This window comes from Rhineura floridana, chromosome 19, assembly GCF_030035675.1.
Source record: "Rhineura floridana isolate rRhiFlo1 chromosome 19, rRhiFlo1.hap2, whole genome shotgun sequence".
NCBI lineage: Eukaryota > Metazoa > Chordata > Lepidosauria > Squamata > Rhineuridae > Rhineura > Rhineura floridana.
In genome coordinates, this window is record NC_084498.1 from 23,807,532 (window position 1) to 23,833,827 (window position 26,296).

General features: G+C 46.7%; 1 protein-coding gene and 1 pseudogene across 7 annotated transcripts in view; one reads left to right on the forward strand and one right to left on the reverse strand.

The window, feature by feature from the left end:
• Window positions 1-789: 789 nt before the first annotated feature.
• On the forward strand, window positions 790-17,318 carry LOC133373376 (phosphatidylethanolamine-binding protein 1-like; annotated as a pseudogene).
• A 1,656-nt stretch (window positions 17,319-18,974) lies between these two features.
• The window catches only part of TAOK3 (TAO kinase 3), a 108,816-nt gene continuing 101,494 nt past the window's right edge, over window positions 18,975-26,296 (reverse strand). For all 7 annotated transcript variants that reach the window (XM_061602530.1, XM_061602527.1, XM_061602528.1 and 4 more), the window contains 4 exons: window positions 25,081-25,320; window positions 23,819-24,031; window positions 22,329-22,511; window positions 18,975-19,821 (listed from right to left, as the gene is read on the reverse strand). In XM_061602530.1, the coding sequence (XP_061458514.1) occupies window positions 19,660-19,821; window positions 22,329-22,511; window positions 23,819-24,031; window positions 25,081-25,320 (798 nt within the window). In that variant the 3' untranslated portion in view covers window positions 18,975-19,659. The remainder of the gene's footprint in view (window positions 19,822-22,328; window positions 22,512-23,818; window positions 24,032-25,080; window positions 25,321-26,296) is intronic.

Here is a 26,296-nt window from a genome sequence, read left to right on the forward strand (position 1 = left end):
GGGGAAGCTCTGGCCTCCCCCTCCCCCAGTAAGTCGAGGATGAGGAAGCGGCCTGATACCAAGTCAGACCATTGGCCCATCAAGCTGCACTTGCAGGCAGCTGCTCTCCAGGGCTTCAGACCCAAGTCTCCCCCAGCCTTACCTGGCAATGCCAGGGATTGCACCTGGGGCCTTCTACATGCAAGGTGTATGCTCTGCCACTGAGGTACGGCCCTTCACTACACTGAGCCATTGGTCCATCTAGCTCAGTATTGTCTGCTCTGACTGGCAGCGGCTCTCCAGGGTTTCAGGCAGGGGCCTCTCCCAGCCCTACCTGGAGCTGCCTGAGCCCTTCTGCATGCAAGGCAGATGCTCTGCCATGCTGAGCTACAGCCCTTTACTGTACTGAGTCAGGCCACTGGTCTATCTAGGTCAGAACAGCTGGCACTGACAGGCAGCATCTCTCAGACAGGGAGTTTTCCCCAGCCCTGCCTGAAGACGCCATTGGGGATCGAACCTAGGGCCTGGCAGGTGCTCTGCCACTGAGCTAGGGCCCTTTCCTTCTCAGCTAGCACCCTGCTGCCGCTTACTCCCAAGGAAGCGGGGGCCACATTACACTCCCCACGCGCGTTCTTTCCTTCTGCGAGGGCGGCTGAGCTTTCTTCCGTCGGGGCTGTTCCGAATTAGGACAGGCGGGACTCGCCGAGGGCTGGGCGCCGTCTTGGCCCCTCCCCGGCCCCTCCCTCTGGCCAATGGGAGCTCCCGAGCCCGCCCCCTCTCCAAAAACAGCCGCAACTGGCACAGGATCGCCGTCGGGGCTGAGCCGTTGGGGCTGACGGAGGGTCTCTCGGGCCGCGCTACTGCCCAGCCTCCGCCCCGAGGATGCCGCTGGAGCTGAGCGCGTGGGATGGGCCCTTGCGGCTCGGCGAGGTGGAGGAGCAGCCGGGCAGCCCCCTGCTGGTGCTCTACGGGGCTGTGGGGATCGAGGAGCTGGGCCAAGTCCTCACGCCATCCCAGGTAGGGGCTGACCTGCCGGAGCGTTTAGAGCGGGAGGGTCGCCAACCTGGTGTCCTCCAGGTGTGTGCTTATTCTGTTCTTTCATTTCTATCCTCCCTTTCCGCCAAGGAGCTCCAGGTAGGTTATTCAGGATGCTGGGAACTGTAGCTCGGTGAGGGCTAAACTACAATTCCCAGGATTCGTGCGGGGAAGCCACGTGCTTTAAATGTGTTTTAAAGATATGGTGTAACAGCTGGTATAGCACAGTGGGGAGGACAGCCTGGCTGGGAGTCCAGAGTCTGTGAGTTCAAATCCCTGCTCGTGTCTCCTGGGTGTCAAGGGCCAGCTAAAGATCACCCCCACAGCGAGTGGCTCAGGGGTTACGTGCCCTGCCACCTGTGCAGCCGTGGGCAAGGTGCATAGTCCCAAGGAGCCCAGTTGCCCCCCAGCTGGCAGTTGCGGCCAAGGAAGGGGCTGGCTTGTGCAGCTGTGGCAAGCTGAGCAGGCCCTCGCCAGCTGGGGAGGACTAGCCTCAGAGGGAGGCAATGGTCAACCCTCTCTGAAAACCACTCACCATGAAAACCCTATTCATAGGGTAGCCATAAGTCGGGATCGACTCGAAGGCAATCCTTTTCCATTTTCAAAGATACGGTGTGGGTGTGATGGCTTTCCTTCATCCCTTTAGAACAGGGGTAGGCAGACCTTTAGGTTTGCAGGATTCCCTTTGCTTGGTTGACTAGAACCCCAGAATCCACCAAGGGGAGCCATGTTCAAAAGCCCCCCAGACTCGGTGAGATATTTCTGAGCCCAGGAACGTTCGGAATACCTGGCATGAGCTGAGCTCCCTCTCCTTCTTCCACACAAAAATCTGCTTCTGGTTCCCCTTCTTCATCTCAGCAGCGATGTTTGGGGTAGGGAGGCATATTTTGAGGGCACTGTGAAACAACAGAAAAGCCAGAAATCCTTGCCGATCTCCTTCAGATGACTCAAGAGAGCAACCAGTAGACTAGCCTTCCCCAACCTGGAGCCATCCAGATGTTTGGGGCTGCAACTCCCATCAGCCCTGGCCAACACTGCAGGGTTGATGGGAGTTGTACTCCAAAACATCTGGAGGGCACCAGGGCTGCAATAGATTCTGATCTGCTGTCTGTCTACCTCTGCTGTAGAGTCCAGTGAACTGGGGTTGGTTACCCAACGGTAAGTTTATATTGAATTTCAGCTTTGGCATCCAGAACCTAAGTGCACCCATAGGTGCCTAGGAATGGACAAGGCTGTCGCTGGGATGGCGCAGAGAACTACAGCTCTGGGACTTTTTTCTTTTCAGTGCAGGAGCAAGGGTGTCATCTGTCGAACTCCCTGATAACTGAGAGATTCTCCTTGCTCTGGCAAGTGAATGAGATGGTAACAAGGCTTTCAGGTTGGACCACTGTTTGAGACAGACTAACACAGAGGAATCCAGGGAGTGAGGAAAATAATCAAGCAGAGTCTGGATACATATCTCCTTTTATTTGATGGGGTTCCTACTTCATGTTAGCAGTTTAACACAATAATGCTTTTTTTTTTGCAAGGACAGTTTGCAATTTTAATTACAAGCAAATGGTTGCATTTTGGCTGGCTGAAGATCTTTGCTTAAAGCTCAAAGTGTTTTAGAAGCTGAACCCATGCGCTGCAGAAGTAAGCACCACTGATCAGTGGACTCCCCAGTGATCACTGATGATCAGGAATGTGAATACAGGACTCCCCAGCCAAATCCCAACATGTTAACCATTAGACCACACTTTGCTGGCTCAGTATACTATGTTACCTGATCCCCATAAAATTGGGTATTGTGTGTGCTTGTATGAGAAATTTTATTCAATTCACATTTAAAGCTGAGTCTACCCAATTTGCACTTTCCAAAATAATATGCAAATCGCAACACTGCCTTCCTTTGAAATTTGCTTCTCCATGTTTTGCAATGCAGTTTGTGCCAAGCAATGTGCGCAGACCTGCATATACGAGGGTAAAGAGTGGGGGGGGGAATTGCACGTATTAGCAAGAACAGCATCCAAAAATGCATTAGAGAAATTTGCTTTGCAAAAATGTGCATATTAGGCAAATGTGCATAGAAAAGTGTGCGTATTAGGAGAAATTTGCACTAAAATGCACATGGACTTTCATGATAACTTTAAAAAGAAAAATAATAGTCGCAAACTGATGTAGAAATGTGAAGAACTGAAGAATGTGTGTTGAGAGAAACCCAAACTGACAGATTCACTCATCTCAAAGAAACAGAGGCACAGAACACTTACACACATATATATACAGAGCTGCCTGCATTTATGGACTCTCCTTGGGATCAGTAGCTGTGGAATGGTCATACTTTGACCATTTAGGGAAGGACCGTAGCTCATGGCTGAGCATCTGTCTTGCATGCAGAAGGTCCCTGATTCAATCCCCAATGGCATCTGCAGGTAGGGCTGGGAGAGACCCCAGCCTGAAACCCTGGAGAGCTGCTGCCAATCAGTGTAGACAGTATTGAGTTAAATGGACCCATGGTCTGACTCAGTATGAGGCAGCTAAACTGTATTCCTGTAATAAACTCCTTCACTTCATCCCCCCCATTATACCACTAATCCCCATGATTTCATACAGATGTGAACGTTTCACAGTCTGGCATTATTGGGTAACTCCCCCCCCCCCCAGCTATTGTGCCACCCACCCCAGCCAATCACAGGATTCAGAGCTAGTCCCTCATTTGAATGTTTCCCAATATATAAGAGTGAGGTCACTATCATTTGCAATGTGAAAAGTTGATCCGAGCTGGACGAGGAGGAAAAAAAGACATGGCTGCTCTCAAAACATATAGGATGCCTTACTGTCTAAGGCAGCAGAGGAGTCGGAGTCAGGAATGGAGGAAGAGGAGGAGCCAGCATAATAGGTCATGGAGGAAAACCCCATTTCGAAAAAGGAAGCTGCCCCCTAGGTCAAGGAAGAACATCTGCATCTTACGGTTCCCCAGACGCGGCTACCGCATGAAATGCCCTCTCATGTGCTGGTGTTTCAACCGGTGGATGAAGGGCAACGTCTTTCCCTCCCAGAAGGCCAGGCATCCCCTGTGGTCCAGCAGGGGGGCTGCCTTTCGCAGGAGGGCCCTGTGGACCAGACCACAGAGGAAGCAGCAACCTGGCCCGCGCCGCTGCCCCGATTTCCTGCAAGCCGCCCTCAAAGAGATGGCGAGCAAGAGGCGTGCCAAGTGGGTGCCGGCTTCCCTCCCCAAAAAGCGACGGCGTTACTCCAACAAGGAGATTTTCTACAGGCTGGCAAAGCCCCCCAAGACAGAAGAACTGGGAGGCGCCATGGGGATGGAGGACAGGACTCCTCCTGGGATACCCCAGCCAGGAGCAAGTGAACTCCAGGAGGCATAAAGCTAGAGAGATACTCCTCGCTCTTCTCGGAACAACAGGCGGGCTTGAAAGAAAAAACAAAAGGAGAAGAGTTGGGGGAAAGGAAAAAAGAAGCCTGCATTGAAAGATCCAAGAAATTTGAGACCATCTGCACCCCTGTTCCTATCCTGAATTGAAGCAACAGGGGGAGGCCTGGAAAGAGTTTTATCACTGCTGAAGGGGGTGGGGAGATATTGAGCCATTGTGTGGTTAGTGGACATCAGAGTCGCCCGGAAGTAAGGGCCCATCATCTCTAAACCCAGCTGTGAAAGGATGTCAACCCCCCCTTGCTAACAAGTGGCGAACAGAAACTGGCCCCTGCTGCAGTGAGGATGGATTGTTTTATCCAGGGTGCTCCCCTTCCCCACCCGGAAACTCTTCTTGAAATACTAATAAAGCTGGATCTTTTGGAACATGTGCATTCCATTGTGGATGGGCACCATCTTGAGGGCTGAATGTGGAGGGTGACGTAGGATGCCTCCGAATGCCAGTTGCTGGGAATTGCCAGTGAGGAGTTGCTGTTGCGCTCAGGGCCTGCTTGTGGGCTTCCCCAAGAGGCATCCGGTTGGCCACTGTGAGAACGGGATGCTGGACTAGATGGGCTGCTGGCCTGATCTGGCGGCCGTGCTCTTCTTTTTATGCAGAGTCCTGCCTCCACGGTCAGAAGCAGTGGGCCTCTGAATGCCAGTTGGTGGAAATCACAAGTGGGGGAAAGGGCTGTTGCACTCAGATCCTACTTTTTGAGCTTTGCTTTAGGCATCCGGTTGGCCTGTGCGAGAACTGCGATAATGTGTCTCGCTGGCCAGAGAGGAGGGTGGGAGAGTGTTGTGGAGGTGTTGGTGTAGAAACCTCAGCCTTTTGCATGGCTGGAATGGTACAAAAAGGCGCATCTGTTTCTTTATTTTATTTATGTATTATTTGATTTATATCCCGCCCTTCCTCCCAGTAGGAGCCCAGGGTGGCAAACAAAAGCACTAAAAACACTTCAAAACGTCATAAAAACAGACTTCTGTTGTTGTTGTTCTGTGCCTTCAAGTCAATTACGACTTATGGCGACCCTATGAATCAGTGACCTCCAAGAGCATTTGTCATGAACCACCCTGTTCAGATCTTGTAAGTTCAAAAACAGACTTTAAAATACATTAAAACAAAACATCTTTAAAAAAATGTTTTAAAAACTTTCAAGACATCTTTAAAAAAGTTTAAAAACATACTGGTTTTTTTTAAAAAAGTTTAAAAACATATTAAAGAGCAATTCCAGCACAGAGGCAGACTGCTCTGTTGAGCTCTGTCCACTTGCTGTATGCATCTGGCCACACCCACTAGCGGCATTTGGCCCCTGGAAGTTTGCCTGGATGGGAATGCGGCCCTTAGGCTGAAAAAGCTTCCCTGCACCTGTTTTACCTTCATTGGCGGAGGCCATCCAGGGGGACGGGGAGAAGGGCCTTTCCGACCGCTTGCTTCCTCACTTTTGTAACTAGCGATGCCAAAGATTAAACTGGGGGCCTTCTGCGTGCAAAGTGCATGCTTTGGGGAAAGGCTGTAGTTCAGTGGTGAGAGCATCTGCCTTGCATGCAGAACTTCCCAAGTTCAATCCACGGCATCTCCAGGTAGGGCTGGGAGAGACCCCCTGCCTGGAACCCTGGAAGGCTGCTGCCAATCAGTGTGAATGGTGCTGAGCTAGAAGGACCGATTATCTGAACTGGTATAAGACAGCTTCCTAAATTCCTGTTTAACCAGCCTTTTGTTCAGAACAATGAGGACTGGAATCTTTATTTTTAGGGGAAGGCCCAAAGCTCAGTGGTAGAGCATCTGTTTTGCACGCAGAATGTCCCCGCTTCAATCCCTGATGGCATCTCCAGGTAGGGCCGGGAGAGACCCCATCTGAAATCTTGCCCCTGCCAGCCAGTGTGGGCAATAATGACCTAGAAGAACCAATGATCTGATTCGGTATAGCGAAGGGCATAGCTCGGTGGGCAAGCATTTGCTTTGCATGCAGGTCAGTCCCCAAGGGCATCTCCATGGAGAGCTGGAAGACCCCTATCTGAAAACCTGGAGAGCTGCTGCCAGTCACTGTAGACAACAATGAAGTAGATGGAGCGATGGCCTGACTCGGTATAGGGCAAGATTTCTTTGTCCCTGTGTTCTACCCCTGCTATAAGGCCTTTCCCGTTTTGGGGGTCTCCCGCTCTGCCTGGCCATGTCAGCAATCTGATTTATCTTCTCCGTTCAGGTGCTGATCAGTCTCATTGTTTCCAGGATAGGGATCCAGGTGCCTGGTGGGGAATTCATCCACAGTCTTTAGGCCAGGGATGGGCAGAGTCTAGGTTTGTGAGAGGTATACTTTTGTTTTTAACCAGAACCCCAAGATCCACCAACCAGAGTCAGCCATTCGAGTGCATTCTGGGCCTAAGCATTTGATTTCAGTACTGGAACTGAACCGAGCTCACAGTCCTTTCATGCAGAAATTCATTTCAGCAGCCTCATTTATGGGGGGTGGGACGACAGTGAGTGGTAGCTGGTGCCCGTTGGGGCTGGTAGGGCGAAAAGCAGCGAGGCCAGCAGTAGGTGGAGCCAGAGCCAATGACAGGCGGAGCCAGCTAATTCTGGTTTTGCCTCCATCTCCTCTCTGCTGAGTTCTGCAACACTGAGACTATGGAGGAGGAAGCGGACAGTCGATGCCACCCTCTGGACGGGTTATAAGCAAGAAGACAGGCCGATGGAGGCAGGGTGAGGGCAGAATGAGGCTGGTGGGACAATGCCCCAATTGACCAAATGAATAAGCCTCCACTGGGGGGGGGGAGGATTGCTTTGTTGTTGCTATGGTTGCACCACAGGGAGTCATAATACTTTCTCATAGTCTCTGCATAATCTCCACTGTGTCCTCCCCATTACTTGCCTTTCCCCCTAAAGTTAAGCCCTATCGTTGCAATCCTTCTTCACAAGGAACGCCTTTCCCCAAATCTCCTGAGCATCCCTGGGTTAGAGAGGCCTGCCTAGAGTTATCCAGTGGCCGGAAATCATAAGTGCAAAATTAAAACAAAGAAATGGACAAATGGAAGAAGTGTCTCTGTTTTGAGTTCCTGAGGTTGGTCTCCATTGCTTAGCTTAACTGAATTTTATCTATTATTATTGTCATTATTTATTAGTTGCTGGATACCCGAAGGTCCCCAAGCAACTTGTGTTATGTGCCTTCAAGTCAGTTACGACTTATGGCGACCCTGTGAATCAGCGACCTCCAATAACATCTGTCATGAACCACCCTGTTCAGATCTTGTAAATTCAGGTCTGTGGCTTCCTTTAAGTAATCAATCCATCTCTTGTTTGGCCTTCCTCTTTTTCTACTCCCTTCTATTTTTCCCAGCATTGTCTTTTCTGGTGAATCATGTCTTCTCATTATGTGTCCAAAGTATGATAACCTCAGTTTTGTCATTTTAGCTTCTAGTGATAGTTCTGGTTTAATTTGTTCTAACACCCTATTATTTGTATTTTTCGCAGTCCATCTTTTTTTCCCTGATGTTGTTGTTGTTGTTACGTGCCTTCAAGTCGATTACGACTTATGGCGACCCTATGAATCAGCGACCTCCAATAGCATCTGTCATGAACCACCCTGTTCAGATCTTGTAAGTTCAGGTCTGTGGCTTCCTTTATGGAATCAACCCATCTCTTGTTAGGTCTTCCTCTTTTTCTACTCCCTTCTGTTTTTCCCAGCATTGTTGTCTTTTCTGGTGAATCCTGTCTTTTCATTATGTGTTCAACGTATGATAACCTCGGTTTCATCATTTTAGCTTGTAGCAATTGTTCTGGTTTAGTTTGATCTAACTCCCAATTATTTGTCTTTGTTGTGGTCCATGGTACCCGCAAATCTCTCCTCCAACACATTTCAAATGAGTTGATTTTTCTCTTATCCGCTTTTTTCACTGTCTGACTTTCACATCCTTACATAGAGATTGGGAATACCATGGTCTGAATGATCCTGACTTTTACATCTTTGCATTTGAGGACCTTTTCTAAGCATAACACCCTATAAACACATAACAATAAACAATAGCAATAACACCCCCACACAGCCACAGGAAGGTCTGGCAGCATATTAAAACAAAACATCATTTCAGTCTATCAAATGCCTGGGAGAGAAGGTATGTCTTTCCGGAAAAAGATCAATGATGGCGCCAGGCAGATCTCCCTGCAGAGCATATTCCACAGATGGGGAGTTACAACTGAAAATACTGTCTCCCTTGTCGCCTCCCTCAGAGGGAGGACCTAGAGAACAGTCTCAGAGGAAGATCTCAGGGTCATATTGGGAGAGGCGTTCCAAAAGATATTGGGGACCTGAGCCATAAAGAGCTTTATAGGTCAAAACTGGCACTTTGAATTGGGCTCAGAAGCATACACTAATTTTATATTTTATTTTAAAAAAAGATTTGTTTTTATTGTATGTTGCATTGATTTATATTCTACACCGCCCAATGATTATAATTTCCATTCTATTCCACCCTTACTTGCCTTTCCCCCCCTAAACTTAAGAAGCCCAAAATGTTAGTTTAATTGAATTTATCCAATTTTATCATTTGTAAAAGATCTTTTTGTTGCACATTTTATTGTCTTTTAAAATTGCTTGCTGCCCTGCGATCTTTGAATGAAGCAATTATGATAATCACCTCCATTATGCCCCCCCTCGATAATAAATTATTGTGATGAAAACAGCAACAATTATGTGGATGAAAGAATGTTTTCATCTGTAAGTATTTTTTTTTCCAGAACGTTTTAACTGTTTTGAGAATGTTTTTTTTTATATTTGAATTGTTTTGTTGATGTGTTTGCCATCCTGGCTTCCTTCGGGAGAAAGGACAAGATATAAAGTCAATAAAATAGTACTAGAAATAGAAATAATAATAGAACGTATAGACACAAGGGCTTTTTGACACCTTCAGGACGCAATGTACATGTTGCAAAAGATCCAGCTTTATTGGTACGTCAGGGTGAATTTTTTGAGGGGGTGGGAAAACGCCATGGATACAGTGACAATCCTTTCTGTTCCTCCTCACAGTGGTAGCCAATTTCTGCTCATCTCGTGTCAGGAAGGAAAAGAATACTTCCTCATTCAAGGGGTGGGTTCAGAGATGTTGGCTTCTCAGATCCAGATGACTTTGTGTTGCTCGCTTTGCATGCGATGGATCAAATATCTTTCTATTTTCATCTCCAGGCATCGATAAAACTATTCTTTTTCATTAGTTCAGCAAAAATGGCTTTTGTCCAGGACTGGAATATGGATGCAGCTGCTCCCCTCAGTTTTTTATTTTTTGGATCTTTTGAGCAGGCTGGTGGCTTGTTTTGTATCTAGATATTCCCCCCCCCCCTTGGCTTTTCTTTCAGGCCTGCATGCTGTTCCAAGGAGAGCGAGGGGTTTTGTTCTTCTAGCTTAATGCCTCCTGAAGTTCACTTGCGGTTGGCTGGGAGATCCCAGGACCCATGTTCTCTGTCCCCGTGTCAAGGGCTGCGCTGTCGTCATCCGCACCTTCCAATTTGGAGGGTTTGGCCAACTTGTAGAAAATCTCCTCATCGGAGTATCGCCGTCGCTTCTGGGGGGAAGCGGCCACCCACTTGGCCCGCTTCTTGCTGGCCATCTCCTTCAAGGCTGCGTGCAGGAAGGCTGAGCAAGACCGGCTGGGGTGTTGCTGCTTCCGCTGTCGATCCAGCCGCAGGGACATCTTTGGGTGGACGTCCGCCATGCAGGGGCTCAAGGGAGCCTTGCCCTTCTGTAAGGAAAGGAGGTCGTCCCGCATTCGCCGGTTGAAGTACCAGGAGACGAGAGGGCACGTTGTTAAATAGCCGCTTCTTGGGAACCTGATGATGCAAACGTTCCTCTTGGGTTTCAAAGGCAGCTTCCCTCGTCTGCTCGGGATCTTTTGGGGTCTGCTTTGCTGCTTCTTTCTACCTCTCTTGACAACAGCCATGGCTTTTTCTTTTTGCTGTTTTGGCCTGCTCAGCACAGCTTCCCCAACTACAAATGCTGGTGACCTTACCCAAGCAACGCTCTTATATACTGGCCAGCATTCAAATGAGGGCTAGCTCTGAGTCCTGGGATTGGCTGGAGGGGACAATAGCCCAGCATTCAACTGGCTAGCATTCAAATGAGGGGCTAGCTCCGAGTCCTGGGATTGGCTGGAGGGGACAATAGGCCAGGGGGCGATCTAATAATGTTCAACTGTGAGGCGTTCACTTCAGTATGGAATTATGAGGGTAATGAGGCAGGTGCCAAATGTTTAGGGCACATTATTAACCACAAAAAATTCTGAATGGGCCCAGCACCTTTTCGTCATGAAAATTAATGCCTTGAATGGGCTTACCTTTGGCTCGATTGAGCCCTTTCTCTGTTTTCTTGACTTGTTTTTTGTACCTGTGCAGATGGTCCCAGGTTCAATCCATGGCATCTCTGGGCAGGGCTGGGAAAGTCCTCTCTAAAACCCTGGAGAGCTGCCGCCAATCAGTGTAAACAATACTGAGCTAGATGGACCTATGGTCGGTATAAGGCAGCTTCCTCTGGTAGAGGAAGCGTCATTGGTAGAACATCTGCTTTGCTTGTAGAAGGTCCCATGTTCAATCCCCAATGGCATCTCCAGGTACAGCTCAGCATATCCCCTTGCTTGAAACACTGGAGAGCCTCTGCCAGTCAGTGTGGACAATACTGAGCTAGGTAGCCCAGTGTTCGTATGTTTCTAAAACTATTTTTTGGATAAAATCAGCTGCAACATTCCTTCCCTCCTCTTCTTAGCTTTAGGGTAACATGTTTTATTTATTTTGCGCCTTTTGAAACAGTTGGGCATTATTAACATCTTTGGCTCCTCTGAAACTCAAAGTACACCAGTCAGTTCAAGTACGTTCCAAATTAACTTTCCATTGCACTTAATTCCCATATGGGCGGCATGAACTCATCTGTAAATCCATCTTTCTCCCTACGCAAAGCATTTTTTTTTAAATTTAAGGAATATGTTTGATTTAAGCAGGCAAAGGCTTCTGAATTTAAAAGATTATTCTTGATTCAGTTTAAATACACTAGAGAGAAAAAGGCCTCAAAGTGCCCAAAATACTTTATTGTTACCCAATGCATTTTGGAAAGCAAGAAATCCCTTCCTTAGGGGCAATCTTCCTTATTGCCATTCTGCAAAAATAAGACAGCTGCAACTTCCCCCTTTGCCAAATGCAACTATGAAAGGAGGAAGCTTCAGGAGTAGATCTTCGTAGGGTGCAAAAAAACAGAATAGTTTGGGCTCTCTGAGAAGTTGTTTTCACTCAGGTTCGTTCTGACGTTCAGTGCCTTCCACATTGCTGATTCCAACCATTTCTAGACACTCGCAGGGCGAGCCTAAAACGTCGGCTCAAAAGTAAGCCTCGCTGTATACAGGGGCATTTTCCTCCCTCCCAGGTATAGGACTGCAGCTGAAAGATGCTCCTTGTGAATTTGCTCAAAGCATTTGGCTCATTGCTGTGGAAAACAGGATGCTGGATGGACTTGATCCAGAAAGAGGCTCATGAACAGGGTGGGGATGAGGCAAATGAAAAACAAACTCCTTCTGCAGGGATTTGTGAGCAAGCTTCGCTTGCGTGACTGTTCTCAATTATGGCTTTGTTTCGACTCTGGGAGGAGTGTCCCTCCAGGGTAGCCTCTGGACCGTGTCCTCTCCTTCTCTGCCTGTTTACCTCTTGAAGGAGCCATCTGGATTGTGTTAATGCATGAATCGCTGCTTGCAGGTACATCCGGCAAAGGGTGTTGTATTTGCAGAGCAAAGCAAAACCTTTTGGTTTATTTTGCCTGTTCTGCATTTTTGTCTCTTTGCTTGTATGTAACTGGATCTCTTCCTTTAGCACAGGGGTGGAGGATGGCTTGTGGCCGATGGGCTGGATCTCTTAATTTGCCCTCACCCTCCTGCGGATCAACTTTGACAGGAAGGTGGAACCACCTGCCTGTCAGTCACCTGATGTCATAATGATATCAGGCAATTGACACCTGTCAATGTTCAAGGGGGTGCGCGCTGTAACTGGCAACTAGCTGGTCGGCAGTTACAGCAACCTCCTTTGAATACACTTTCAGCACAAATCAGCTGATCAGTGCTGAGGGCATGTTTTCAAAGGGGCTTGCTGTAACTGCCAATCAGCACATCAGGAGCACATCTGCAGAGGGAAAAAGGCTCCATTTGGAGGTAGTTGTTTGAAACCAAACAGTTCCCTCCAAATGGAGAAAGCAAGCCCCCCAATGGGGAATTCCCTAGTGCAGCTGATCCTAGCAGGGCGCCCTGTCAGTGCCAGTCAGCTGATCAATACTGACTGGAAGCCCCACTTGCAAAAGAATGATCAGGAGCTCACGTTAAGCTCCCGATTCTTTTTTTGTAGCTGGATCCTTACCTTCCTTGCATCTGATATCATGTATGGGGCAGGTGGACATGGCTTGTGGGGAATGGCCCCATGGGTCAAATTGGGACCAGTGCTGGGCCTAATTAGGCTTGTGGGTTGCAGATTTCTCACCCTTTCTTTTAGCATTATGATAGAGTGAATTTCCTCTGCAAGGACTGCATACCGTTAGGGAAGAGTGATCAGGGAGTGTATGCTGGTGGTGGGTGGACATTATATATATATATATATATATATATATATATATATACACACACACACACACACACACACACCACACACACACACACTCAAATGAGTAGTTCACTTTAAACCATGACTTTGAACTCTGGCAGGTCCAGAACCGTCCAACGTCCATTGACTGGGAGGGCTGAAACCCACAGAAGCTCTACACTTTGATTCTTACAGACCTGGATGTTCCCAGCAGGGTGGATCCAAAGCTCAGGTGAGACCCCAAGAGCTTCCAGGGACTCAGCCATTCGTGGAAGGGGCATCTGCCTTACATGCAGGCAGTCCCCCAGGTTCAATACCCTGCATCTCTAGGTAGGGCTGGGAATGTCCCCCACCTGAAATCCTGGAGATGCACCTGGGATCTTCTGTATGCAAGGCAGATGCTCTGCCACTGTCCACAGTGTTGCCGTGGAGGATGCAATGTGGAAGACTTGGGTTAGATGTTGCATTCCGAATGTTCCTGCCCTGCTCTCTTCCTCTTTTAGAGAATGGCACCATTTCCTGGTGACCAACATGCAAGGTAACGACATCAGCAGTGGATGCATCCTCTCAGATTATGTTGGATCCGCACCTGCCAAGGGAACAGGTAGGAGAACCATGGCATACCGTAGGGCAAGGGTGGGGGACCTCAGGCCCAGGGGCCCCTGAATGTGGCCCTCCAGATTTCTCTACCTGGCCCTTGGGACTCTCCCTAGGCCACACCTACTCTCACTGGCCCTGCTCCTTGTCCGCTTGTTTAAGGATGCCGGGAATTGTAGCTGTGTGTGGGGCAAAGTACAGTTCTCAGGATTCTTTGGGAAAGCCATGTGCTTTAAATGTATGGTGTGGATGTGAACAAAGTGCAAAGCTGATTTGACAGGGGTGGATATGTGAGCATGTGGCACAGAGGCAGGACTTGAATGTCCAACATTTTCCAAGCATGCACCTCTAGCAGAACTAGCAAGGAGCACAGAGTAGACAAGAACAAGGTGATGTATTACTTCAGCACCCCTTCCCCAAAGCACTGTGATTGGAATGCCCTGATAAAATTATTCCTTCTGAAAAGCTACAAAAATCACAGAGCTCTCCCTTCCCTCTCTCCTCCCTTTGGCATCTTCCCTGTATGGCAAACTTGGCAAGAAATATTTCAGTTTTTGCAGACACAGAATCTATTTTTTTTTAAAAAAAAAAATCAGAATCTCCGGATTGTCCCAAATCACTTTGCAGGTTCCTGCTTTGGTTTGGGGTGCTTCAGAGTGTTCCCACTGTACAAAGCATCTCCTTTGCTTCTTGATTCAGGATTTGTCCAAACCCAAAGCACACACCTACCAGCCAGTATGGCTGTGTTAGCTGGGATTGATGGGAGTTGCCGTCCAAAACATCTGGAGGGCACCAGGTTGGGAACCTATGCGGATCCTCTGCCTTGGAATGTTTGGAAGGAGGTGATTGCCACATTGAAGAGGCCAAGGAAGAGCTGGCTGGGTTGTTCCAAGACAAGCAGAGACTTGGCCCACTGCTGGCAACCAAGAAACGAAAGAGGAATAGAGTACATTCTTTGTGTTTGGGTGGGTCGATAGTTTTGTCTTTTGAGAGATTAGCAGTGCTGTTCAAACATGGCACAGTGTGTTCAAAGAGAGAGAGCTTTTCTTTCTTCCTTGACAGGTTCTTTGCTTTTTAATGAGCAAACTGGCATTAAGTGCTCGGGAGTGTTTCTGCTGAAGGAACACGATAGCCCTTGGCTCTTTTCAAGGTGCATCTCTGTCATGGCCCTCCAGGATGGTCCTGCTGTTCAGGGGAGGTTGGTCCATTAGGACGAATGAGGCATTACCCCACCATCCTCATTCTGCCCTTAGCTGCCTGTCTTCTTGCAACCAGCCCAGGGGACGGCCCTGGCTGTCAACTTTCTTCTCCTCAGCCTCAGCGTTGCCCCTCATAGAACTCAGCAGGGAGGATAGGGCCAAAATGGCAATTAACCGGTTCTGCTTGCCATTGGTTGTGGTTCCACTTGCAGTCTGGGCTCTCTGCCTTCTGCTCCAGCACACCCAACAGGTGCCAGCCACTGCTGTCATTATCCTGGACACCTTCATGGATGGGAGAAGTGAGGGGAGATGCCAGCAAAGTTTGGAAACTATATATTTGATTCAAAATCCAACGGCAATACCTTCAGTTGGACTAATCCACATGCCAGAAAGTAAAGCAAGCAAGCTTCAGGCTTCAGCAGAACTCTTCAGCAGGCCTGGTGGTAAGGGAGGACTGATGGATGGGGAGAGCAAAATGAAACTAGCTAGTGGCGGGGATACCTGTGGCCCTCCAGATATTGCTGAACTCCAACTCGCATCATCCCAGACCACAGGCCGGCTGACGGGAATTGGGAATCCAACAACTCCTGGGTGGCCACAGCTTCCCCAGCCCTGTTTGCAGAATGAAGGAAAGGTCACTCACAGAGACCCTTGGGCCACGACAAAAGTAAGAGATGTGCAGCATTAACCCTGCACCCCACCCATGAGGTTTCACCAAAAATTTAGCTCCCCTCTGATCATTTTTAAGAGCGTACAAAGATGCTGCTAGATTAGGCCAAAGGCCCATCTAGTCCAACATCCTGTTCTCACAGTGGCCAACCTATGGGAAGCCCACAAGCAGGGCCTGAATGTAAGAGCACTCTCCCCACCTGTGATGCCTAGCAATTGGCATTCAGAGGTACTGCCTCCAACAGTGGCTGGTAGCCATTGATAGCCTTACCTGCCCTACCAGTAGCCTAATTCTCCTTTAAAGCCATCCAAGTTGGTGGCCATCACTGCCTCCTGGGGGAGCAAATTCCAGAGTTTAACTGCGCTGCATGAAGTCCTTTTGTCTGTCTTGCATCTCCCACCGTTCAGCTTCCTTCGATGACCCTGAATTATGAGGGAGGGAAGAAAGTGTGTGTTTCTCTACACCCAGACATAATTTTATACACCTCCATGGATGGAGAATGGTAACAAAAAAATGTGGGAGAAATTTCTGGCATCTCGCCTACACCATCAAAAGGCAGGTACTGTGAACTCTGCAAATGCCTGTGGATTGGGCTGCCAGACCCAGAGATGGAAAATGCCTTAACTTGCACTTCTTCGCAGACTGAATGCCCCTTTTGTGTGAAGAATTATGCTGTGTGTCAACAAGCAGCCTACGGACAGTAGCTCATGGAAAGTTGACACCTATCGTGGAGCTTAAAAAGGTGTATCAGCAGGGTTTTAAGTTTGTGCAAGTGAGAGGTAAGATCTCATCTTCCTGTAACCACTTAATTCTGAATTTATTTCTGGCTGTTTCAACAGGAGAACCTGACTTGCTGGGCGAGGCTGAGCAGATCTGTTAATCAGCTTTCCCCAACCTGGTTCCCTCAGATGTTTTGGACTATAACTCCCCTCAGCACAAATTATTATTATTAAATGAAAAGTAATTAGGGGAGTTTACAATCCAAAGTGACTGAACAGTAGAGGGAGTGGCTACTTACCTTGTTCCTCTCTAGCTGCTTTTCTGATCAATCATACCCTCAGCTAGAGTTAGGACTGGAAAAACACACACCAGGGTGCCCATTTGTGCAATTGTTTACCCATCTCCTGCTGCTTCCATATCATTTGTCCCCTCTCCTCTCTTGGCTGTCACTCTTTTTCTTCTTGGATTGCTCCCATGGGCAATACTAGCCAATCTGGAAGTAAGCAGAGTTGTGTCACAGTACTACATACATTTGTATCTAGTGGTACTACTTGGGGCAAATGAAGCCAATTGAGAAAGAGGGCAATGAACATGAAGTCAGTTGAGAAAGAGGGCAATGCAAATAAGGTGAACATTTTCATAGTTGCTTGGAAAAAAATTGTCAATGTTGCCAAAAAAAAGCAGTTTTTAACTCCGCTCTACCAAAACATTATTATTATTATTATTATTATTATCTTTATTTATACCCCGCCATTTTTCCAAAACTGGAACTCATGGCGGCTTCCAGATAAAAAATACATATAATTAAAAACATACAACATTTGCATTATGTTCTTGCCCAATGTAGGCCTTCATCGTTATGTGTGGCTGGTCTATGAGCAGTTGCAGAGACTGACCTGTGATGAGCCCATCCTGAATAACCTTACTGCTGCCAAGCGTGAGAATTTCCGAGCCTCGTCTTTCCGCATGAAGTACAAACTGGGTACCCCCAAGGCAGGTGTGTGCTACCTGGCCGAATGGGACAGACACGTGCCAAAGATCTATGAGCAACTGAATGCAAAAGAGGCTGTCATGTGAATCCCACTGTGTTGAATAAAAGAATGAGTTGTATCCAATGTTAGTCCTACTTGGAAATTAGTGGACATGATTCCATCTTAAGCGTATTAATTTCACCGAGTCTATTCTATTAATTATGTCCTTTTTGGATTTGTCTTCTGGCTTCTGTGGTGCTTTACAGAAGAAGATCCACCTATTGTATGAACCAAAGTTTAGTTTCAGGAAGCTATAATGATCTTTGCCCAAAGGTTGGAGAAACAGAATGATGCTGGCTAAGAATCCTTGAGTACATGTATGATTCTTCCAATCATGCCAATTTTGAGGTAAATGCAGCCATAAGTCTTTTATCTTCTTTTAAACCTGGGTGTCTGGATGGTTGACCGTTGTCCAACAGCAGCACCAATCCTAGACAAGCAAACTCGGGTTACTCCCGTTCCAGTTAGAAACAAGAAAAAGGACCTATTCTAGCCTGTGCTGGAACAACACAGAAGTTTTTAATTGGGAATAAAATATCTTAGTATTTTGAAGCATTTATATTTTTTGGACTAAAGCTGGAATACAACCCATTAAAAGAAGTGCATGTGAGATCTGCTCTAGTTTTTCCATTGCTTTGCTAGCAATTTTCGGGCACATTGTAGTAAAAGTGACCAAAATATTATCCTATGTGGATTGCTCCATAAGAATCTGCTCACACACTAAAGGCAGTGCTCGCTCTTTCTCCTCCACTGGAAAGTGTGAAGGGGACTGAAGCGAGACAGGTGGTAGACTCAGTGAAATCTATCGTTGATTTGTGTGCGTCATGGCAACTTGTGGCGTCCAGCCTAGAAGTTGATGATCTGAGTTGCCAGTGTTTTGTTGTTAAACAGCATCTCCTGTTGTTGAATGAAAAAAAGCTGGAAAGTCACACTAACCTCCTCCATGGCTGACAGGAGTTGGGGAAAGTGCAGGTCAAGATCTGCGTGAGCAACACTTTTATTTACAAATATAATTAAAAGCTCTGACAGTTATCATGCTCTTCATCTGAACCTGAAAAAGTTTTTTTTGTTTAGGTTATTTTTTTTAAAAGTGCATGCAAAAGAAGTAAAACCTTTTTTTAAACCTTTTTATTGTAAGAAAATACACAGTTTGAAAGTGTGAATAATGCAATATTTATGACCAAGATTTATCAGGGACAGGAAGAGAGGAACGAGGGTGCGGGGGAACCAAAGTTGGAGTTGTGGGGAGTGTGTGTGGGGAGGTAAAAGGGAGGGGTGTGGAGGAGGAAAGATCAAAGTGATGGTGACTGAGAGACAGTGTTAAACTCCAAAGATTGACTTGGAAAAAGAGGCAGGGCGGAGGGTTGGGGGTTGGCGTGGCCTGGGGTGGGGTTGAGGGGGGGGGGAAGGAGTTAGGTAGTAAAAAAACTTTTGATCAGAGAAACAGTTAAAATACAATATGAAAATAAGTAAATTTCTCCTTAAATTTCCTTCTATACACAAAATACACAATTTGACAAGGCCCAATTTGTGCTCCTGGGATCCTCTGGGCTCCTTAAGTTTTTTTTTTTTAAGTGTATTCACATCCTCTGCTACAGCAGAAAATGATTTATGATACAATCAAGAATGTGCCAAAGACCATGGCCAAAAAACCCCACCTGGCCTGGCCTGACCCTTTAAAAAAAAAAAAAATCACGCTCTCCCTCTTTCCCAACCCCCCTCCCCTTCCCCCCGCCCCCAAAGTAATAATATGTCCACCACTGATATGTACAGCACAATTCAGATTTTCTGTAAAATGTATCAAATTTCTCGATCTCTTAATAAAATTTTTATTATTTTTTATTTAATTATTCCTGATGAATAAATACCAAAAAAAGAAATAATTATAATAAAATTAAAAACTAAAAAGTTATGCAGCAGCTGATTAAGGTAAGGCTGCAATATCCATCTCTCTCCCCCTGGGGAATTTGACTTCTATTTTCTTTCAATTTTTTTTTTTGCTTGTATTTTCATTGGTTGGTGGCCAAAAAAAAAGAAATGAGTGATTGCTCAAAAGCAAACATACATCCACTTTTTTTTTTTGATTCAAAGTTGTCTCAAAGGTTTTCACTGAAACATTTTTTTTGCTTTTTGCCTTTTTTTTAAAAAAAAAATCATTGCACAGAGACATCAATACTGTGAGACACTATGAGATTCAGAGAGTGCTGGGCATGGTCCAGCTCTGGAACATGTGACACTTGGCAGGGAGGGGGGGGCCCTGATGGAGTAAGAATATACAGGCACTGAAGTCCGACGAGAAGTCAGTAAGAGAGAGACAGAAAGAGAGAGAGCACACCCGTTAACATGGGGGGGGGGAGGGAATGTTGGGATTTGAGATATTTTTTGTTTGCATTTTTTTTAATGGCAAAAGAAATTTAATCTCATCTGTAGTCCTCCTTAGGAAATTCTAATGTGACCAAATTTCCAAAGCCCATTCGAAGGCTCTCCATGTCAAAAGTTTCAATCTCTCGCTCTTGCCTTTCCAACAGAAACTTTATCCTCTCGCTGCGTTCCTTCTGCAGGGCCGCCAGCTCCTCTTCAATCTGAAACGGCAGAGGGGGAGAGGCAAGGCTTTTTTCCCCAGTAAATCCTCATAAAATGGCAGCTTGGGGGGGGGGGAAGGGTCAGCCCAGGTTGTAAGAACCCCAAAACTTGTTGACAGATTTAGATAGCATGAGGATTTCCTACCAGACAATTCTCTTGTGTGGGTGGGTTGCAGGGAGAGGGTGCTCGTGGGGGGAAACAGGAGCATAGGAGAAGGATTCTGAATCCTTCCCCCACCAGATTCTCTTTTTCATATACCTCCCATGGTGATTTTTTTAAAAAATTGATTCCCCTCCCCTGGACTCTTGAAAATGCAAAAATAGCTGGGGGAAGGTGAAACCATTTGTGGCAGAGAATCTCTCTGTGTGGGGAGAGCTTCAGTACCTTTCCCATTTACCAGCCCTTCTAGGCAAGTTTGAAAATACTTTTATTTTTAATTATTTAAATATTTATAGAGTGCCTTTTAGGTCAAAGTCCTCATGAGGTGGCTTACATAAGAACAGCCATAGAATGATCATATTACGATATTTTTTTTAAAAAAGCAGCAATCTAAAATAATTTCATAGGCCGGCAATGCAGTTATATATATATAAGCTCTTTCAGCAGGCCTTCGGGGTATCTGGGGAGGGTTAATTGTTATAACTGAAATGCCTCCTGCCCAGTTTTAATATTGTTGCTGCAGATGTGTTGTTTTTATATTGTATTACTGTATTTATCAATTGTATTTTAACAATTTTGTAAGTCGCCTAGAGTGGCCATTGGCCAGATAGGCGACGAAGAAATTAAATTTATTATTATTATTATTATAAATTTATTTATTTATTTTTAAACTTCTATCCTGCTCTTCCTCCCAGAAGGAGCCCAGGGTGGCAAAGAACAAAGCCCCCCCCCCAAATCTTTAGAATTGCAAAAACCAAACATCTTAAAACATTTTAAAAATAAAACATATTTTTTAAAAAAATCTTTTTATATAAAAATATTTGGGTTTGGCACTAATCCTCCAAGACAGCAACGGGGAATCTAGTGGCCCTCCAGATGTTGCTGGACTTTAACACCCATCACCCCTGTCCATTGGCCATCTTGGTTTGGGCTGATGGGAGTCCAATATCCTCCGGAAGGCCACAGATTCCCCATGTCTGCATTAAAAGAAAGCAACTTGGAAGAAGTGGGTTTTCAGAGTCTCTTTGAAAAGCCTGTAATAATAGCCACACCCACATTACATGGGAGGGAATCCCGTAAATGTAGGGTCACCACCTAAAAGGCCATGCTTCTCATATTACTGTTATCTTAGCCAATAAGAGTTTGGGAACATGTTTTTTCCAATTCCACCTTTACATGAAGGAACAAATTTGGGCTGAGTGGAGCCCTCTCAACTGTAATGAAAGCTTCATACTCCTGGGACTGTACTGGCCCTGGCTCTGGTCACAAGGGGCTTCTAGATAAGCGTGACCTGGCATTTCTTGTTTTATAAGCTACGAACTGAAGCACAATCTGCTCTGGAAGAGACACACCCTCTCCTATCAACACAGCATCCATTGTGGCTGTGGACAACCACTTTATGGGACACATCCATCCATCCACCCAATAATTAATTGCTTTCCTAATAGAAGAATTATATCTTGCTCTGCATAAGTGGCAGCCGAAATTAGCTGAATACAACAAAGCTCCTGGTGGGAGCATACATGAGAGCAAACACTACAATTGGTTCTAATGAAGCGCCCCAGAGTTCTTTTTGTGTGAGTGTGTGACCAGAGATGCTCGTGCCTAATGAATTCCAGGGAAATCATGGCATATACACAACAAATTTGCTATGTTTATTCTTCTATGGCTCTGTGCTGCAAGTGGAGCACATCTGCAACTACTCCATATGGGGTAACCATTAGTGGCAATCTTAATACTGTGGACCTTCCATTAGAAGACACTTCCATTCACCTCCGGCAACCACACAGTGCCACGCACATACTAGTCAGGAAATCCGATTCCCTGATGCATGCCAATAAATGATGAATAAGCATCAGCAATACTATTCCTTTTCTGTCGCCAGCATTCAGTGACGTTCATGGGGCATCTGATCAGGAATCTACCCTACCTGTCTGTCCCTACCCAAAAATGAACACTGGAGTTCAGTAACTTTTTACTCACACCATTCATACAGAATGAAAAGGGCTGAAGATGCCAATTAGCTTGTCAGTTTGGTAGATTCTTCTCCCACATCGTGACAACAGCAACAATCTGGGAGGGGAAGCTTCTTCCTTGCTTCAGCTGTTAAATGCCCATTATGAAGTACTCAAGCCCAATCTTGCATGGATACTTTTTTTACCACCAGCATTAGGAACTTGGGATGGCTTTAAAGGAGGACTAGATAAATTCACGGATGATCATCCTCCAGAGGGTTAACTGCATAGCGTGGGATACATTTGGACACTCTGCATAGCTCCCCACCAGCTCTTCCCCGCCACCTTGCTGGCTTCTGGCAATAGCCCAGCCTCCCCTCCCCAGGCCATACCTTTTGCTCAAGATGTGCCCTGCGTAACGACACCCTCTGCTCCAGCTTCTGGAGTTCCCGCTCATGCTGTGCTTCCGTCTGCATCTTGATTTTGCTCTGATAGGCATTGAGCAGCTCCATCTCTTGCTGAAGCTGCAACCGCAGGGCCTGGCATTCCGCTTCCTGAGCCTCGTCTAGCCGCAGCTGGAAAACATTTGGCAAGTTAAGGGAGCTTTCTAATCAAACCTGTGGAACTGCCGCAGGGCAGCAAATACACAGTGGAAATCGGGGTGGGGGGAGAAAGGAACCGAGAAAACCGGTTAAGGGCAAAGTGAAGGCCAGTGATAAGGACAAATGCAGATGCCCATAAAGGAAGGAAATGCAAAACACAGAGGAAATCTAAACGGGCAGCAGTGTGCACTGCAACACAAAGCAGTACAAGCTGTGTTGCTCCACTGCCTCGAGACTCCAGAGCTCCCTTCTGCCAACTGTTCACAACTCCCTTCTGTTCCTCTGAATGAAATGTGTACCCAAGCTGCCTCTCTTAGCCTCTACTTTCTTCAACACCACCATCCCCCCCCGCCAGAAGTCCCTTTCTTTTCCTCCCTCCACATCGGTCACAGATGGGGAATCTGTGGCCCTCAGTTGTGTTGTTGGACTACAGCTCCCATCAGTGCCACCTTTTGGTCATGCTGGCTGGGGCTCATGGGAGTTGGAGTCCAACAAAATCTGAAGGGCCACAGGCTCCCCACCGCTGGCATAGTCAGTTCTGCCTCATCCTGCCTCCTTTGATACGTAGCACTGCTGTTTCTTCATGTACATACCCTTTGCTTCTCCTTCCTTCCATCTTGTGTGAGGTTTCAAACTCGCCCAACTCACCTGCATTTCAACTGGTCCCTCCTTTCCTCAGTTCCCAGCCTCCTTCCCCTTTTCCTTTGGCCATCCTGCTTACTCAGCTCCTCCTGCCTCTATACAGCCTGTGCTAGATTTTATTGTGAAACAAACTGACCTCTCACTTAACTACATTTTACATTTGTACAGTTCTTCCAAGTATTCAAAGTGCATCCCATGCACTAGTTAGTGGCAATCCTTACAACAGCTGCATAAAGCAAGTCAGTATTATTATTGCTGCAAATAGGGAGATGGGGCTGAGAGAGTGTGGCCTACCTAAGATCACAAAGCGAGTTCATGGCAGAGCTAAGATTCAACCTGGGGACTTCCTGATTTGCAGCTCAGTATCTTAGCCCATTATGCTACACCGGCTCGCAACCTGTCTATAAACATTCCTCGATGGCTGCTTCATTCTCCCAGCACTTAGAATGTTTGTGAACATCCCAAGGCATCACATTAGCACAGCCAAAAGGTGCTTTCCTCACTATCCCAACCACCAAACCCATTAATGCATGCCAATACAGAAGCATTTGTTTGTTTGTTGGGGGACTTTTCAGAAGGGCCCTGTTTTCTTTAAAGAAAGAACATGGTTAGGCTCTGAAGCCAAGACTCGCCCTCACCGCTTGCGATGCCATCATTTCATTGATGCTCTGCTCGTACTGCTCAGCCAGGATGGCAAGCTTTCTTGTCTGCTCGTCCTTCAGGCCCTTCAGAATAGTTTTGTGCTCACTCTTTGGAGTCACTTCCAGCTGGTGGTTCTTGAGTGCTTTATACTGCTTGGTTTGCACTTTGCAAGTGTCCTGGAACTGCTTCTTGATCTGCATTTCCATGGCCTACGGTGAAAGGCAACGACTCAGGATGAAATTACATGTTACCTTTTAAATATATTTATCTATATATAAATCTATACCTATACATGATTTCAAACACTAAGAACTGCACAGTATTCATGCAAAAGCTTTACAATGAAGAAAATGTAACATTCCTGTAATGGACAAATCATGGTCAAGACAATTATGCATCTTCTAAGCCACTTTCTCCATAGAACTATTGTCTTTCCAACCCATGCCTCATAATTGCAGCTATTTGAAAATTTTTGGGGGTGAGAGAATTATCTGCTTCCCCCTTTCCCATAGAGAAGACTGGTTACTGAGTCCCATGGAAGATAGTTGTAAATGATATCTCTAACGATTCTTGAGCTATTGACGCAGGTAGTTGTTCTGTGGTGAACAAATATATAAACATATGGAATGAATGTGTAAGCAGACCCATACATCAGGGATGGGGAACCTGTAGCCCTCCAGATGTTGTTGGACTCCAACTCCCACCAGCTCTAGGCCCAGCCAGCATGGCCAATGGTCAGGGATTATGGGATTTGACCCATGCCATGGAAATGGGACTGCCTTCGATCCCGACTTATGGCTACCCTATGAATAGGGTTTTCATGGTAAGTGGTATTCAGAGGGGGTTTCCCATTGCCTCCCTCTGAGGCTAATCCTCCCCATCTGGCTAGGGCCTGCTCAGCTTGCCACAGCTGCACAAGCCAGCTCCTTCCTTGTCTGCAACTGCCAGCTGGGGGGCAACTGGGCTCCTTGGGACTATGCAGCTTGCCCACGGCTGCACAGGTGGCAGGGCATGTAACCCCTAAGCCACTCGCTGTGGGGGTGATCTTTAGCTGGCCCTTGATGCCCAGGAGACATGAGCGGGGATTTGAACTCCCAGGTCTGGCCTCCCAGCCAGGCTCTCCTCCCCACTGTGCTATACTAGCTGTACCCATGCCATACACATATGAAATTAAAAATGCAGAATGACTAAGGTCAGGTGGCCTAATTTACACGGCTATCTTATTTCCAGCTAGATGTAACCCCTGTCTATTTACTACCTTCAGATTTTTGGGCTGCTGCCGCAGTTCCATCACATGCTTCCTGTGCAGCTCCCGCTCCCGCCGCTTGTTGTATTCCAGCTGATTCTCAAGCTCCGTCTGGTGCTGCAGCCGGATCAAGTCCATACGTAGCTTCTGCAGCGTGTGCAGCTGCCTGTATTCTAGCTCACGCGTCGACTCGTCGTGCCGGATTAGCATGGCGTGCTCCATCTCTTTCTGGGTTCTCTTCTTGTTTAGCTCCTGCACAGTGTAAGGAAAACGGGTGAGGTGCGATCCCAAGCAAGGTAGCAAATCCCAATTTCTCATGCATAGAAAAATGGCAATACCCTATCCTGGTGTCTATTACAGCGCTCTTGAGAGCATCCCCCTGGCTTAAGACATGCTTTGCTGGATTGGACCAAGGTCCATCTAGTCCTGTGTTTTGTTTCCAGTAGCACTCAGACCAATGCCTTGGGGAATTCACAAACAGGCCATGAAGTTGCTGGCTTTCCCTTGCTGTTTGTTCCATTTGGCTATCATGGCCTGCTTCTCCCCCATGAATGTGTCTAATCCTTTAAAAAAGCCATCTGAACCAGTAGCTATCAGTACAGATTGTAAAAGTAAACTCCATGTTTATTGCAGATTGTGTGAATAAGTACAGTAATTGCCTCAGCTGAACTTACTTAAGACATGCTTCATTGGGGGGAATCTAAAAAGAGTTTCAAAGCAAGCCTTCTCATTGTCTTTACAATGCCAAGAAATCTTTTCTGATATATACTTCTGCAAACTGGCCAGCAGGTGGCAACCATAAGTGACATGAGCTCAGTTTTATAGCTAGGAGATCTGTAACTTGTAACCTGGGAAACTTTCCACTGGAGAAAACTAGGCCTGGCTTCTTTTCTACAAATGTGGTTGATGTAGCATGGGGAAGAATCATTTTAAATGAAACTGATGAACTCCCATAAATGAAGCTGTTTTATTAGAATGATGGAGATGCCTTCAACTACCAGTTGTCTACCGGGCCCAATTCAGGGTGTTGGTGTTGACCTTTAAAACCCTATACGGTTTCGGCCCAGTCTATCTGAAGGAACGCCTCCAGAATCACCAATTATGCCGCCTGACAAGATCAGCCTCACAAGACCTTCTCTCGGTCCCATCGGTTAAAACAGCTAGGCTGGTGCGGACCAGAGAGAGGGCATTCTCGATTGTGGCCCCCACCCTCTGGAATTCCCTTCCT